A 17,524-nucleotide genomic window follows, 5' to 3' on the forward strand; every position below is an offset into this window, starting at 1 on the left:
AGCCAAGCTGCCAGCGGAGATGAAGGTGCAGTTCTACACGGCCATCATTGAGTCCATCCTCACCTCCTCCATCACCTCCTCCATCACCGTGTGGTACGCTGGAGCCACAGCCAGGGACAAACAGAGACTACAGCACATTGTGCGCTCTGCTGAGAAGGTGATCGGCTGCAGACTTCCATCTCTGCAGGACCTGTACGTCTCCAGGACTTTGGGACGAGCAGGTCGAATCACAGCCGACCTTTCTCACTGGACATGGACAAATGGAGCCACTCCCCTCAGGCAGGAGGCTACAGTCCATCCGGACCAGAACCTCCCGCCACAAAAACAGTTTCTTTCCATCTGCCGTTGGACTCATGAACACTTCTTAACACCCGTCACTTTAACAATATTTTGTTATAATTTGCGCTGTTCACTTTCTGCACTACATCTGTAAATGTAACAATTTTGCGTACATAGTAATCCTATTTTTATCCTGTAGCAGATTTCAATTGTTTTGCTTTAATGCATGCTTAATGCATGCCCTTTTTGATTTTATATAAGTTGTTTTATCATTGTTCATTGTTTTATGTTGCACCAAATCACCAAAGCAAGTTCATATGGTTGTATATCATGTTCATTGGCAATGGAAATAAACCTTTTCTGAGTCTGATTCCACATTTGATATTTAGTGACACCCAGTGGTGAGGACAGCAAAAAGATTTTATTGGCATTTTCTCATGTTAGACTCTATTGTCCCTGTTGGTTAATTTGTCCTCTGCATTTGACCCATCCTTCAATGCCCTTTCAAAAGTGGGGGCAGGGACCCATCTCCAGATTATGAGCTCGGCTTGGTCAAGACTACTGTAGCTGTAGGTTTTTAACTACGGTGCATTTTGAATTGATGTGGAAAACCGGAGCCCAAAGGAAACCCGCCCAGACACAAGGTGAAACATGCAAACTCCACACAGAAAGGTGCAAGCCACTCCGCCACCATGCTGCCCACACTGCTGCTGTACCATATACACATAGTGACAGGGTAAAATATTGTAGTTAGCTGGAATGGATACAGTAAGAGTGAAATTTCAATCCAATGCTGTATATATATTTTTAAATCTTCAGTATTTTATGAACCAAATTTAATGTACCATTATATTCTACATTATTTTGGCATTGGATGTGTGCTGTTTATTCATGGGTTCCAGAGTAATTAAAAAGCATATTTGCCTGCCTCAGCCATTTACAATTTACATCCTCAAGTCCTCAAAATTGCTCCTATAGACAGAAACCTATGAACATATACACATGTACTAAAAATACCTGACTTTAGGGTTAAAGGTTTGAGGCTTTAAAAGAAAGACTTGTCACTTGTTTAATCTGAGCTCCTCCTTATACCTTTAGAGCTACATCTATCAAACAGCTTCCACAAATGTTTTCTATCCCCCTTGTAGGCTGTAATTTTAATATTATTGCCTTTCAGCACAAATGTTATTAATGTCCTTATCTATCAATGTGGTAAATTACAGACCCCAAGGTTTGAATAAATATAATACTTAGAAAAGCAGTTATAAATCAGGCTGTTTGTGTGTGTATGTGACAACATTACATTAAAAAGGTGTTATTGCACTAGTAGCGATAATGTTCTTGTCTTCCTGCTTCATGGCTCCACTTTAAAATTACTTTTTTATTTTATTTTAGAAAGAAGGAAAACAACTTTTATTATATACTTTATTTTGTGAACAGTAATCAAGGATAAGATATTACAGATCTGTGCAACTTGGTGTATTCATCTAAATAGGCACATCCTTTAGTCTTTTCATATAGGATATAGTCGTCGCCTAATGGCAGAAGAAATCCATATCCTAGAAAAAGGCATTCTATAAAAAGCAGTTTGATATATATTTTAGAAGCCTTTAGTCATAATGAAATACTCACAGTTGTGGGTAGCTTAACATTGTCTTCTCGAAACGTCTGTGTCTCATTCACCATTGTTGCTGGAAAATAACCAACGATTCCCATCTGGTCCACATATCGCACACCATAAATCTGACAACATGAAATAGAGCACACGTTTTTATATAATTGGCACAATTTCCTACATTCACACTCATTAAATGTTTGAGCAAGGCAGAGAACAAAAGCACATACACTTCCAGACCAGAAGACTCCAGCGTCCTCCTCTGGCACAAGCTTAGAATACACATAGACCATTTGTTCCTTTTTAATGTTGATAAATCTGCAATCAGGAGCTATGAAGTCATCCAAAGCTGTGGCCATAGACAGGGCATCTAATGTTGCACAAAAGTAAGAATCCAAATTATTCTGTCCTAATAGATTCAAGATAGATCAAATTGCCATGCCCTTTACTTACAGGAACATTCTGGATCTCCACAAGTCTTGTAGTCTCCCAATTTATCCATCTGAACAGCCCCAGACTGATGAAGTAGTCCAAAAACAAGACAAAACACAAGGAAGTTTATCATTGTTGATGCTAATACAGTATTATAAAATGCAAGTTGCAGATGCAAGTTTGGACTGTGGAAAGAACACCAAAATTGTAAAAATCTCAAAGCAACGTCAAAGCCAAGGGAGTAATGGGTTGAGCCCCCTGAACCGTCCAATCACCGCTCGCTCTAACTCTCCCTCTAAATATTCATTTCCCACAAGGAATTTGGCCGACACACAAGAACACAGCACACATTATTCCAAGTTTGAATTTGTGAAACACAACACAATAAAGTGTTCTTGCTTAAACAAAGCAATTCATCAACCATTGTGATCTATTGATATATATTCTATAGGGTAAGGGCTTGTTTGTGTTTACCATGTAGTGTCCCTGGGAAGAATACATTGAAATGTGTTTAGTTACAGATTACTGAATACCTGCATTAAAAGGTCTTTTTTAATGTGTTCTGTTTCATGGTCTAGTCAGAGCGCTGTATAATAAGGCTGGGAATATTATTGTTAGATCTGTACTTTGTTGTTTTAGACTTTTCTGAGTTTCAGCATTCTTGACATGTTTTTATACTTCAAGGGTTGATAAATGTGATATCGCTAAAACTCAGAAAAGTCTATCGCATTTAGGTCATGTATCTATCAGATCATTATTTAAACTTTGTTTGGCACCATTTTAAAGAAAGCAATATTTAATGTATGCCCCATAATTGCACCAACAATACTAATAATACTACTACTAATAATAATAATTATTATTATTATTATATTAATAATAATAATAATACACTGCCTATCCAAAAAAGTCACCAATTGGATTAAACTAAATAAATCCAGTAAGTGGCGCCTCCTACTGGATAACTGCTGCATGGGTGATGATCTTTCAGTTGCAATACAGTATTAAAATTAATGTCATGGAATGTCATGGAAATGATGTCAGTGTGTTTGAGAAGGGTCAAATCATTGGCATCGAGCAGAGAAAACCTCTAAGCATAAACTAATCTACTCTCAGTGAGAGTGTTTGCGACGAGCTGGAGAAGGATTTGTGCAGTGGTCACTCTCTCAGCATCAATACAAGATTATTGGGTGTAAAATAATGCCACACTGGATGGAAATAAATCTTATAATATTGAAGAAGCTAAAGAAGTATTACAACCTTAATGGGCACACACCACTCAATATCAATTTGATAGAACTTCCACTCCTTTCACAAAAAAGACTGTTTCTCTCATTGGTTTGATAAATGTTTGTCTGAAACTTCATAATTATAAAACACAATAATAATTTCAGCTGTATAACTGTAAACTACGTATGTTCATGGCTCTATGATAATCATTATAATAGATGCTAATCTGGTAGATGAATGGTCCAACATGTAGCACCAGAAGAGCCTGACACCAGAGGTGTTATAATGCAGGGATTCCCAAACATTTCAAGCCGAAACCCCCAAGATAACCATACAACCAACTCAGGACGACCACATTCAAATTATATTAAAATGAAATTAATGCCTGTAATAATTTTAAGTTGTAAGTCTTTTAAAATGAGGTTTATTTGTATAAATTTCAGTTGTTTATTGTGTTATCCCACCCAATTTCACTGAAACATACAGTTATCTATTTAAAAAAATCTATGTAATACATTATGGAATCATCTTGCAACCCCCAGCTCATGCTTGGCGACAACCCGGGGGTCCCGACCCCCACTTTGGTAACCGCTGTTCTATTGGATTTGGGTCAGGGGAGCATCCTCCTGGAAATGCATTCATATTTTCATGATGGGCATTGTGGTGCACCAGGAGCACTATGAGTTCATTCTGATGCGTTTGGACCTTTAAGGAGGGCATTGTCCAGCCTACAGAGGTCTGTGCAACCATTCTTGGATCAACCTCTCCAGACCATCTTTAGCACCATACTGCTTACACTGAATGATGTCACAGCAACAATATTCTCCACGACCCTCACATGCCTGCCACATGTGCTCAGGGTGAACCTGCTCTCATCTGTGATGACTGTATGATAAACAACCCCGATGTAGGATATTTAACTACTTTTAGCATTGCCTGAAACCAAAAAATATCCTTATAACCGTTAACAGGAATTTCACTATAAGGCTCACGACTAGAGAAGTTTAAAGGCAAGCGTTGTACAATTAATGTTGTTTAAGATAAGCCTGGTGGTAGTTTGACCCTCAATTTAATCAACATTTATAAAGGCCGAGTATTACTTTACCACATGAACATTCTTGTACTGGGGCGTTTGCAATATATGCCATTGAACTTTTTCAGTAAAAGAATGACATAATTGATTGTCAAAATCTTCAATAGTCTTGCATCAGTTTTACATTTCCTTTGTTTTGTTTATATCTAACGTCGCTTCTTCTGGCTGACGCAAAACACTGTCAATCGCTGTGTTTGATTGAAAGAACATGGTAGCTGGGTGGGCGGAGTACAGAGAACACACAGAACACACGCAGACGAAAATCTATCCGCCCAGTTTGCGCGCGCGCGCGGTACAAAACAAACGCACCTGTTGACATTTACGACTGTGACGTACGTCCACCGTAAACTCAAAACAGCCTCTCGCTCGGACGGGACTGTTATTGTTCGGCTGGAAGTGCGGGGGGTCGTGGTGGGCGCTTTGTTTTTAGCTTTGGGGGGCGTAGGATACCGACATCAGGCTAACTCAACAACACAGCTGTCCCGCGCCATCTGAATTATTATTGTCATTTCATTCATTTTCGCGGTAAAAGTTGAAGTTAGGACGTTGAAGAAGTAGTTCGCTGCTGCGGATGGATGCGCGGGTATTCGACTTATTTGGCTCAGGAAATGAACCCAGCTCTCGACCTCAACTTGGTGCTGGTAATGGAAAATTTGGACTCGGGCTAGCCTCCAAAAAAGCTAATGCAAAAGCCAACAAGAAAGCAAGGGCGCGATTCTCCCGCAACAACTACAGACCGAGTAAAAACACACCGTATTTGCCCCCAGAGGTAAGCTGAAATACAAACTCACCTTGTTCACTAGCTACACAAATCCGCAAACGACGTACTAACATTATTCATTGTTAGTGTGCCCTATTCAAATCTATGCTAAATCGAGTTAAACCTCCTTTTATTTCCGGTTTCCAGTGCTTCTCTTCTGAAGCTGCGATAGTGCCTGATAGAAGTGACACGTAGCAAGTTAAAATGACTGTCAATAAAAACATGGACTTTTGTGCGCCAAAACTGTCCCCAAAGATGAGCAGAAAGTGGCTGCGCAAAGCTGTTGAGTGAGTGGTATAATTTTGAAATTCCACCTACAATACAATGCAGGCCAAGTTTTACGATTAAAATGTACCTCAAAACGTTTCTGTCCGTCAGCGCATGCGTAAAAGAATGGTTGTTATGGTGTTATAAATGGTCTGGGGCTAGTTTATCTGGGGCTGTTGTTTGGGGGCGTGTCTTTTGCCTAATTTTTTTAAAAATGGGCAAAAGTTCGTCTTTGATGTTTTTCTGTCGATCCTACATCTCTAACGTGCTGGCTCTGATTTCATAGCGTGGATTTAGACAATAGCGGTTTATATCACTTAATCAACTGTTTTACCTGCATGTTACTGCCAGTGATGCACGTACAATAAACTGTTTGTCTTGTGCCCGTTTAGTCTTTCCTTTGCATCAAGTACAATCCCAGGCAGTGTTTATCCTGTACAATTTACTTCACACATAATAACTATCAAGCTCATGTATCACTAAAATTGTAACACAAGTCACACTGTAGCTTTATACCAAAATGATCGCCATTTAGCCCATTGAAAGGGAGCGTTTGTGTTTAGTGAACACTGTTACTGTATTGCTTATTTTGTAATACATTTGCTTAAGTTATTTGAGTTGCAAATAGATTTACTACCACTATTCATTTCACATCACTTTATTTAGTTCACAGGAAAGTCCAGACATACATGTACATAAGACATGAAGACGCATCCGTGCTGCATGGGCTGTAGCTTCATGATAAAGCTGGAATCAGATATTTCTTACCGGCACAAACTCAAATCCATGCTAAATGCCTATTGACTCACCAACACAGTAAAAGTTTGTTCTTCTGAGCTTTTTGATTCGAAAGAGGTGACAATCAATCCACTTGTACCAAATTGACATTAACACATCCCAAGGAAAGGATGTCCATCCATCCATCCATTTTCTACCGCTTGTTCCCTTTCGGGGTCGCGGGTGACTGGAGCCTATCCCAGTGACTTCGGGCCTTAGGCGGAAAGGATGTACGACTATTAATACGGGCCGTGTGGAAAGGCACACAACCTGTATTAACAAACCTTGCTTTTATTGTCTTTCCTGGGGGTTGAAGAACAAGAATACCCTTTTAGGGAAGATGAAAAATGTACTTGGTCAGATGCATGTCCTGCAAATAAACGTGATCCTTTTGGCTGGATTGAGGAAAGATGAGGGACAACATAGACAGGATCAAGTGGAATTGCAAAGTAATTTCATTACTTACACCATTAAGGGGAAAAAGAACAACAGCACATACACACACAAGAGGAGGCTAAAACAGACAAAAAGTCAGACTAAAAGGTGGCCAACCAAATTAGTAAAACAAAACAACAGCAAATCTGACAATGAATTGCTTCTAAAATATTTTTGGACAACAAAACTAACTATTTGATTTGAGAATATGAAATATAAAACAACTTATTCGGTCTCATCAAATGTGAAAGACATGACATGATTCTGAAACCGTAACCAGGCATCAGAATGCTTTCAGTACTTCTTTTGTAAAGTCTATTCTGAAGACAAGTTTGAACATATCCCATGTGTGGTGCTGTTACATAATAGTTCGTTAGAGGACGTTCTCATACATGGATGATTCTGTACATTTACAAACTAAACTGATATTATATTATTATACTGAACCATTACAAAGTTAACAATGCTGATGTTATTGCTGTATGTGCACTTTAGTAGAGCAATGACCTGCTGCTGTGTCACTTCTATACAAACTGGTTTTGTTTCAGTTTTTGTTTGTTTGACCTTTTCACAGTCTCTTCATTCTCTTCCTCTCTTAGGCTGAAGAGGGAAACATAGAATACAAGGTAAGTAAAGTGAAATGTGATGGCTAAGGAAAAAAATAAAAAATTAAGAGAATTAATTTTGATAATTCCTTATCAAAACATTACTGACTGTAGTTGAAGCTGGTAAATCCAACTCAATACCGCTTTGAGCACCTGGCAACGCAAATGAAATGGCGTCTCCAGGAGGGGAAAGGCGAGGCTGTCTATCAGATTGGTGTTGAGGACAACGGCATGCTTGTGGGACTAACGGATGAAGATATGAAGGCGTCATTAAAGACTCTCCATCTGATGGCGCAAAAGTAATCTAATGAACACACAAATCAGATTTTAACATGGGTTTATTTTATTTATTCATTTGTTTTCCAGAGTTGGAGCTGACATCACTGTCCTCAGACAAAGTGAGGTCAATGAGGACTCCGATATCCCTCGTAGGATTGCCGAGGTTCTCATTCGTAAGGTGCCAGACGACCAACAGGTAAGAACCAACCAATGCAGCTTCTCTACTAATAATCACAATGGTTATACTTGGAGAAGTGCCATGTATTAAGCCCTTTGTGCCTGTTGTTTCCCACAGTTCTTGGACTTACGAGTAGCTGTGCTGGGCAATGTGGACTCTGGAAAGTCCACGTTACTGGGCGTCTTAACCCAGGGGGAGCTGGACAATGGACGTGGCCGAGCAAGGCTCAACCTCTTCAGACATCTCCATGAAATCCAGACTGGGCGGACATCAAGTATCAGCTTCGAGGTCCTTGGATTCAACAGCAAAGGAGAGGTAACAGAGCATTAAAACATATTTGGCTTAAAGAAAATAAAAATAATCTTTCTTGTGTTGATTACCCTTCATTTTTGTCTTTTTAGGTTGTAAATTACAGTGAGTCTCGAACAGCAGAGGAGATTTGTGAGAGCGCCTCTAAAATGATCACATTTATTGACTTGGCGGGTCACCACAAGTATCTGAAAACTACCATCTTTGGCCTCACCAGCTATTGTCCTGATTTTGCGATGTTGGTCGTCAGTGCGAATACAGGCATTGGTAAGAACTTGTCTTTATTTATGTATTCCAGCAGTACAGTTTGTTTGTTTGTTTGTGTGTGTACACTCTTACTTAATTGGATCAGCTGTAGCTTGGCACTTGTAATATTTGACCTTATGTAACAGACTGCCCTTGCTCTTGCCTGCCATTACTAGTCCCAGAATATCTTACATTCTGTTCATTCATGTCACAGTCCATCTGACTCACTAGACACCACGAGACACAGCGGCCCTGTAAACCTGACACTTGCCAAGAGCAGTAACCCAATGCTGTCCTTATTACCAGTGCTGACCGTGTGCAAAGAGCAAAACATGTCTTTGCCTCGGTGTCCCAAATATCGGACCTGTTTTACTGATTGCATCTCTACATCTATCACTTTATTCTATAAATATTAAGACAAAATTAGACGTGATGAAGTATAAGCTACTCGTGTCAGAGTAATACGCATGGAATAAGCTAATACTTTCCACTTTAATTGTTTTAAAAGCTACCTGCAATTTACAGGTGCCCTGTGTGACTGAGACACTTTTGATATTTTAGTTGGAATGCACTACTGTTGCACCACTGTTGCACTACTGTTGCACTACTGTTGCACCACTGTTGCACCACTGTTGCACCACTGTTGCACCACTGTTGCACCACTGTTGCACCGCTGACAAGTGGTGCTTTATAGGACTTGAGTCCTGCTGTTGTAACATAAACAACTTGGGAACCTTTTCCCAAAGAGTACCACTGCTGTTAATAGGTAGGTAGGTTTCAAACACACTCTCTTAAGTTGGGCCTCTGTGAAAGAAAGTCCAATAGTCCTCTCGAGAACAAGCACTGATCACTCTGTGTCGGAGAAAAACTGCAGAACAAACTTGAATTTCCACTGAGATTGAACAGCGTGTGCTCGGAGAGGAAAATAAAGTTTGCATGTCAATCCATGCAACCAACAATACTAATGCAATACCTATGGATCCCGAGTTACTGGCAGTGGTGGTTTACTTTTGCTTACTACATTTGACATAGACAAACAATGTGTGCGAGTCTTTTTGTGACCTTTTATTTACACCAGCACAGTATAATCCAAGAAGCTCTTACACTGGTTTCCCAGATTTGTAATAATTCCTATGCCTAAATTGCTTTCACTTTGCAGGTTTTTTCCATATGCTTGTATTTCACTTGTACAGTTTCTCATTTCAAGCTGCAGATACAGTCCTACCACCCTCTTGTGTAATGTGCATCACACCATGCCTGTCGAACTGAGCTAAAGATATTATGGACTGGATATTATTCCTTCTATCTTTTACAGTCAGAACCGACCGCTCATTTCAAGGTCCTCGCTCATACATTTGAAGCACACTATATAGCACACTATACAGCACACTATTTGCACAAGTATGGGCCAACTGGAAAATCAACATCACCACTCAAGTGTCAGTGTTGCAAGCCAGCTGCAGCTAGTACATCTGACACGTCACACTGCCTTATCTAATCTGGGAAACTTTCCACTGGTATACATGTCAGGATGGCCGAGCGGTCTAAGGCGCTGCGTTCAGGTCGCAGTCTCCTCTGGAGGCGTGGGTTCGAATCCCACTTCTGACAAATACTTTGTTTTGTAATCGTTTAGTGTAATAATATTGATTAATTGCAATTCCGAGCCACTTAAGATGAAGAAATTGGGCCGTTTAAAAAAAAGAAACTTGAATTCATGTGGGCTTGTGCCACGTAAGGGTGGGCAATAATGTCACACCCTAAGTTATTTTTTTTAATTTCCCGCATTTTTTATTTAATAAGCAATACCAACAATAATATGCCAAAAAAATTACATTTAGCTTTTTTTTCTATCACCCCAAACAAGGCCTTCAATACTGAATTTTCTCCAGAGATTGAAAACAATGTGCATGTTTTTTGTGGTGTTAAATCACGTGGGTGTACCCCAAGGGTCAGCAATTGGTCCGCTATTATTTATTTTATACTATTTCCTTGATGTTTTTTTTCTGTGGCATCAATCATACCCCTCGCCTGCATGCTGTATGTTCTCTTCTAAATTTGTATTTATAATTTTTATGAAGGGGGAAAGAAACAAAGAAAAAAAAGTGTGGATAACGTACACGTTACTGGAGAGACCAAACAGGGCCGGGGACGTATTTTATATTGTTTTGCAGTACAATAATATATAAGCTGCAGACGATCGAACAATTGAAGTGCACAGGTTTCATTAAAACATAGTTGACTCATCATTGTATTTTATAAATCTTATGTTTTTCAGTTCCCTGTGATATATATATATATTTTTCTCATAAGCAGCCAAATTTGTTTTGTCTTGTTTTAGAACTTAACATGCTCTGAAGCAGTTGATGAGTTCAGGGAATGGGATCTAGCTTGATTGAAAGTGAGCCTGCAAACCCCAACTCTTCTTTGTAGTAACAAACCAGGGTTAACACTGAAGTTACCTCGCTAACCCTCTAATCCAGCTTCATAGTACTGCCCTCTGGTACAAGGCTATTGCAAATGCCAGAATGTCCCAATTAATGTATTTTCTAATGACAATCTTATCATTAGTTTCCCTATTCTCTCCTACAGCGGGTACAACGCGGGAGCATCTTGGGTTGGCCATGGCCCTGAAAGTGCCCATCTTCATTGTCATCAGTAAGGTGGATTTATGCACTCGAGCTACAGTGGAGCGCACAGTACGGCAGCTAGAGCGCGTCTTGAAACAGCCTGGATGTAATAAGGTTCCAATGGTTGTAGCAGATAAAGACGACGCCGTTACCGCGGCACAGCAGTTTGCCCAGTCTCCCAAGTACGTCCAAACTGTTTTGAGACAAAGTTTGTTACGTACATCAAATGAAATTGCAACATATTTGTTTCCTTCTAGTATCACACCGATCTTCACATTATCCAGTGTGTCTGGAGAGAGCTTAGACCTGCTGAAGGTTTTCTTCAACATTATCCCTCCACTGAGCAACAGAAAAGACCAGGAGGAACTAATGCAACAGTTAACAGAGTTTCAGGTTGGTTTAAAAGAAGAGTAAATTAAGTCATTTCATATTCATTTAATGAGAAAAGAAAGTGATAAATCTATTAATGCAGGTGGATGAGATCTACTCTGTTCCTGAGGTGGGAACAGTTGTGGGAGGAACTCTGTACAGGTAATGCCCATTTATCTACAATATCTTGTGTACAATATCAGTTCAAATGTTGTATGTAATCATTATATTTCTGTTTACTAGTGGCATTTGTCGCGAAGGCGACGACCTTGTGGTAGGGCCTACAGACGCTGGACAATTTCACAAACTGACAGTCGGCAGCATCCAGAGGAATCGGTCAGCATGCAGGGTTTTAAAGGCTGGTCAGGCTGCTACACTCGCTCTTGGAGAATTCGACCGCTCACTATTAAGAAAGGTCAGGCCAAAGACAATATTATATTTTATCTCTGCTTACATTATTTAGAATTCCACATAAAACATTAACATCTGCTTTAACAGGGCATGGTGATGGTAAGTCCGGAGATGGATCCGACCATCTGCTGGACATTTGAGGCGGAGGTTGTGCTACTTTTCCACGCCAAGACCTTTCACAAAGGTTTCCAGGTTACTGTGCACATTAGCAATGTGAGACAAACTGCCATTGTGGAGGAATTGTATGGAAAGGTCAGTCCCGAGTTTATTTCCTCTTCATCTTTTTGATACTAAAACAATGTCTAATATTTGTCTGTATTTTGTCTTTCATATTTATACTCCAGGAAGCACTAAGGACAGGTGAAAAAGCAGAGGTCCGTTTTAGATTCATCAAACACCCAGAATACCTAAAAGTGGGAGCAAAAATGCTCTTCAGAGAGGGTGTTACCAAAGGCATTGGACATGTCACAAAGTTACAACCTGTCACCCAGTACAAACCATCCCAAAGAGAGGAGGATGGGGCCTAGAGGCTACTACAACACGAGCCTGTCGCGAGACCTCGTTTAACCTCACCTATGGACAGTAAAACTTTCAGATCAGTTCTTTTGTCACAACCCCTTTTTCTTTTAGTCTTTTAAAAACCTCTGTCTTCTATACTTCACTCTGGTGTTCTACGGTTTTTAATATGAGGCACTGATTGACAATACCACCATCACCTTTTCTACGGAGTAGAATGTAAACTCAAGTGGACCTTTTTGTGGCAAAGTTACACAAGTGCACTGTAAACATCGGATTGGAATATTAAGCACACATTGATGCAAATATTGCCACTTGCACTGAAGCTTGGATGTCTCTTTTTAACACAGAATTAACACTCACTGCTACTTAGGCCTAAATACCAAAAGGTGTTGTCACCTTCTAGATGTTTTTGTTACCAGCCGAGTGCCTCAGACACATGCCGTAGACATAAGTCTGTTTTAATACACATTTTAATTCTTTTCTAGAATGTGTTTAATATTGACCTCAGCTTTCAGACCACTTGTGTGTTCAGATTTATATTTGTATTTGCTATCGAGCCGCTCAATCAGCTGAGATCAATCTTATATTTATTGACTCCTTTAAAGTGCTTTTAGTTCCTCAGGTTTGTATAGATGACTGCCACTTTGATAGAGCCTTTCCAGTGGTGTTGTTGCTAGTAGACCGATAATGCAAGTTGGGTTGTATGTATTGTTGCCTTCATCTTTCAGTTTGTGTCACCTGAACTAGCCACCTATTGTTACTGATGTCACATCCTACACAGGGCTTTACACAGTGCCTACTTATTTAAATGATCTACCAATTTGTAAAAGAAGTGTACTACTTGAGTTGGTGCTACTTATGTTTTCTTTTAAAAATGTGTAAAAAAAAGTGTAAGTGCGCTATGGGCTGGTTGTGGCCTTTTTGTGCATGTTGATCTCCCATGGATACCGTATGATTGGGAGGACAAGCAAACTGTTTTGTTCCATGTGTTCCACTGATGAGGCATTTAGTTCTAAAGCATTACAACCAAAGGTTTTGTAGTTTTTGTGTCAGATGTCATCTGGGAGGTATTTTATAGTATATTTTAATTATCTTGTTTTTTACCAACAATAATCTTTTCATTTATTTAAACGTGTCTGCTGTTTTTGAAAAGAGAATGGAATACCATATAGTCATTTGGGTGAAATGCAATATTTATGTACAGATTGTACAGATCCAATTACGGTGTTAGAATAAATAAAATACATTTACATATATATTGTCATGTTGTATGAACAGCTGAATACAAACGATTCACACACATGAAAGCAGTATTTAGTATAATAAAATTAAAATGATAAAAACTACTTTGAAATGATATTGGTATGGTCAAAATTATTTATGTAATCTTTATTACTCAAGTTGTCCATACATAAAATAGAGTTCCAGACAAATTGCCTTAAATGCATAATAAATATATGCCAACATTGAAGTAAATAAAAAGACCAGAGTCCCTGAGCTTCCACCAGACCGAGGTCGTTTGGCTTGTGGTCCAGTTTGACTTGCTTTTTGTTTTCCCAGCTGCTGACCCTAATGTCTGGGATGTTTGAGTAACTGACACAGAGGAGGCTGAAGGAGATCTCATGGAGGCTGAAAACGAGCTCTGGAGCTCCATTGCAAAGTGAAAGTCCATGTGTTCAGGCATTTCCCAAACCAAAACTCTCTGTCCTCTTTGGCAACCTTAACTGGGACACTGGATTGAATGTCAAACTTACTCATGTCCATTTGGCTTTTAAAATCATCCTAAGACACTGGAACTGTGGAGGTACTTTTATGAACCGCGATGCGAGAGGCGGGGCCGCCATGCGAGAGGCGGGGCCGCGATGCGAGAGGCGGGGCCGCGATGCGAGAGGCGGGGCCGCGGGCGAAATCTAAATGAGCTTTTTGCATGTCCTGCCCTCTCTTATTTCCCATTTCTCACTTTCCTCTCTTGCCTATTAAAGCCTACGGGCCAAAAAATCTTTAAAATAAAAAGAAATATGTAGCTTTTGATTTCAGTAAATATGACATGCTAATGCTTCTAGTTTAACCAATTTCCTTTTTCTATTCTTTACTACAATAACATGGTTTGAAACTGTTGTGCATAATCATTTGGAACAGTGCATTTTACGTTTTAATTTTTTTGGGGAAAATATTGTTATCGTTGTTCAGTAACATTCGAAATGTACTCTAAATGTTGATGAATTGAAAACTATAATTACTGTCATTTATATTGATTATTAAAAATATAATTTGCATCATAATTTCGAACACAGTATAAACTGCAAGACAGAAGATATACTACTTTTGGGGTTCGCTCTAATGGAACTACAACTTCTTTCTCTTCTCCCTCTTCTGCCTGTGGTGACAGTTGAGGTTTATGTTTCTCAGCAGCTTTTTGAAACAAGGACTGAATACTTCCTGGTCTCTTGTCTTGAGCGCTGTGTCATTTCTCACTTCAGAGAACGCTTGAGTTGAGGGTTGAGTGAATGCGAAAAGGTCCTGTGTAATTAATATTCTTAATTTTATTCAACTTACCAGGTTTCTTGTTGGTTTCCAGCTATGTTAAGGCTCTTAATAATTGAAAAACTCACTTGAAGGTTTGCTTGCTTCGTAGCGGGTGAAAGCACAACATCGAGAAAAACCTTTTGTCCCCAAGCTGACATACTCCAACAGTTAGAGGTTTTGCCATCCTACCATTATGAATAAAAATGTATTGTTGTTGTTGTTGTTATTTTATGGCGGTTGGCATCCAAGTGTTGCATTACCGCCAAACTTTATTCTTTCGACTTCATTTTTCAGAGTCCAACCTGCTTCATTCCAGGGCTGACTCTTCTTCATCTTCCTCTCCTTCTTTGACGTCCGGTGCGTCTGCCGTACAGCTTTGTTGTTGTTGTTGTTTTATGGCGGTTGGCATCCGAGTGTTGCATTACCGCCAGACTTTAATCCTCAGACGTTTCGTAGTCCTCAGACTCTGTCGTAGTCCGTAAAAGTACTCCTCCCATTGCTTTGGCGTACAAAGCCCATGAGGTCATGATGTGTTTTTGTGACTAGAATAGTTGTTGTGTCAGAGACCAACCGGCTTTATTCCAGGGAGACTCTTCTTCACCTTCCTCGCCCTCTTTGACGTTCGGTTAGAAGTCCTTCTTCCATCACTTTGGCGTTTCTAGGCCCACGAAGTCCAAGCGCGTTAGAACATCCTCTTGCTCCTCATCCTCGGCTCAGTCTCCAACACCCCCCACCTCTATAAACGTTTACCCAGCCCTGTGCTACATAAGTAAGCAACCACAGCCTGACACAAACCCTGTGACTGGATCGCCAGAACGTTCCGCAGATTGAACTCCCGCCCATTATTCCGAAACCACAAGGCCAACCCGGTCCTTTCCCTATCATAAGCCTCACAGCAAATCAGCACATGCTCGACAGTCTCTGGCACCCGACAGTGACCACACAGACCGGTCGGATGTTTGCCTATCCTACTCAGTGACCAATTGAGTCCAGTATGGCCAATCCTCATGCGGGCGAAGGCCCTTTCCTCCCACGCGTTCCTGCCCATAGACCCGCAAGGACCCACACTACCCTGTATGTGATAGAGATGCCGTCCAGTAACACAGTGGCTCCAAAATTCCTGCCAAAGGCCGACCACATGACTCTTGATAACGGGCTTGATTTCAGACTTGCCCAACTCAACCGCTACATCAATTGATGGCCGCCGAAGGGAACGTTTAGCCAGTGCATCAGCCATTTCGTTACCATCCACCCCCACATGCGCAGGGACCCAAATGAAGGAAACCCTCACATCCTTCCTGGACAGGGAGAGCATCAGACAGAAGATGCCATTCAACACATCCTGTCTGCAATCCGATTTCCCAGATTTAATGCTTTGCAATGCAGAAAGGCTGGCAGAGGCCACCACAATGCCGCAGCACTGCAAAGCAGATTCCGCCCATTCCAACGCCAACCGTATCGCTATAAGTTCCGACGTGAAAACAGAAAGGCGATCTGTCAACCTCTTCTTGACCGCTAGCCCCAGGTCAGGCACAAAATAAGCGGCGCCAGTACGCCCACTCTCAGGATCCCTAGACCCGTCGGTATAAATAAACACATCACCTGAGTGCTTATCGATGATCGCTTGAACGGCAAACTGCGGTGCCCTCCCAGCGACTCCTCTAAGCTTGCCATGCAAGCTAACATCAACAGGAGCCGGGACAAACTTCCACGGAGCTATAGCAGACAAAGCCACCGACGGGCTCACACGCAGATCATCAACCCCCGCAAGCCGCGCCTTCGCATTTCCTACCTGGCTGAAAACCATACCGCCAGCCTCACTCTGCCCCCCATCAACCCTGAGAAAGTCCCTCACCGGGTGAGAGCTCGTATGACCTTGCACATTCACCCAGTAAGCTAACAGAAGTTCTAGCCTCCGGAGCCGTAACGGCAATTCCCCCAACTCAACCTGCAGCGCCGAGACAGGGGAGGTCCTAAAAGCCCTACAGCAGATGCGCAAGGCCTGGGCTTGCTCCACATCAAGCTTCTTTAAGTTAGTCTCAGCCGCAGACATGTAGGCTATACAGCCATAATCAATAGCCGCCCTCATGACGGCCCGATAAATACCCAGGAGCGACCTTCTGCTGGCCCCCCAGTCCTGGCCGGATAGACAACGAAGCAAGTTATTCACCCTTTTGCATTTACCACTGACCTCATCAATGTGCTGACGCCAACTAAGCCTCTCGTCAAAGGTGACCCCCAAGAACCTCACCTCCCTGACCTGTTCAAGCACCTGCCCATGCAGTCGAAGGGAGACGTCCCTATGCCCATTGAAGAAACAGATCACTTGAGACTTCCGTACGGACAGTTTAAACCCCCACTTCAGGGTCCACTGCTCCACCTGCTGTATTGCCCTTTGCAGTTTCGCCTCGTAAAACCGGAGATTCCTCCCTCTCACCCATAGAGCACCATCATCAGCATAAAGGCTCCCCCCAACAGACCCATCCACGTCGTCAAAGATGTCCTTAATCATGACATTGAACAAGATAGGGCTACACACACTCCCCTGCGGGATCCCATTCTCTACC

At 41.2% G+C, this 17,524-nt stretch overlaps 2 protein-coding genes and 1 non-coding gene across 3 annotated transcripts; 2 read left to right on the plus strand and 1 right to left on the minus strand.

The window, feature by feature from the left end:
• Positions 1 to 1,698: 1,698 nt before the first annotated feature.
• On the minus strand, positions 1,699 to 2,638 carry LOC140351171 (otoraplin-like). The gene is made up of 4 exons (XM_072436899.1): positions 2,348 to 2,638; positions 2,125 to 2,264; positions 1,912 to 2,022; positions 1,699 to 1,838 (listed from the first exon to the last, which is right to left on the minus strand). Exons 1-4 carry the CDS (start codon positions 2,457 to 2,459, stop codon positions 1,815 to 1,817), a joined length of 387 nt encoding a protein of 128 aa, XP_072293000.1. The 5' UTR covers positions 2,460 to 2,638; the 3' UTR covers positions 1,699 to 1,814.
• A 2,378-nt stretch (positions 2,639 to 5,016) lies between these two features.
• Positions 5,017 to 12,569, plus strand: LOC140350924 (GTP-binding protein 2-like). The gene is made up of 12 exons (XM_072436512.1): positions 5,017 to 5,418; positions 7,488 to 7,514; positions 7,608 to 7,792; positions 7,860 to 7,968; positions 8,068 to 8,265; positions 8,352 to 8,526; positions 11,095 to 11,314; positions 11,390 to 11,525; positions 11,605 to 11,663; positions 11,745 to 11,916; positions 12,000 to 12,164; positions 12,257 to 12,569. Exons 1-12 carry the CDS (start codon positions 5,221 to 5,223, stop codon positions 12,437 to 12,439), a joined length of 1,827 nt encoding a protein of 608 aa, XP_072292613.1. The 5' UTR covers positions 5,017 to 5,220; the 3' UTR covers positions 12,440 to 12,569.
• Positions 10,031 to 10,113, plus strand: trnal-cag (transfer RNA leucine (anticodon CAG)). The gene has a single exon. It is a non-coding gene; the product is annotated as a tRNA-Leu (tRNA).
• Positions 12,570 to 17,524: the final 4,955 nt, after the last annotated feature.

Source organism: Eucyclogobius newberryi, unplaced genomic scaffold, assembly GCF_026437365.1.
Source record: "Eucyclogobius newberryi isolate DKJ021-1_F unplaced genomic scaffold, fEucNew1.0.hap1 SCAF_8, whole genome shotgun sequence".
Lineage (NCBI taxonomy): Eukaryota > Metazoa > Chordata > Actinopteri > Gobiiformes > Gobiidae > Eucyclogobius > Eucyclogobius newberryi.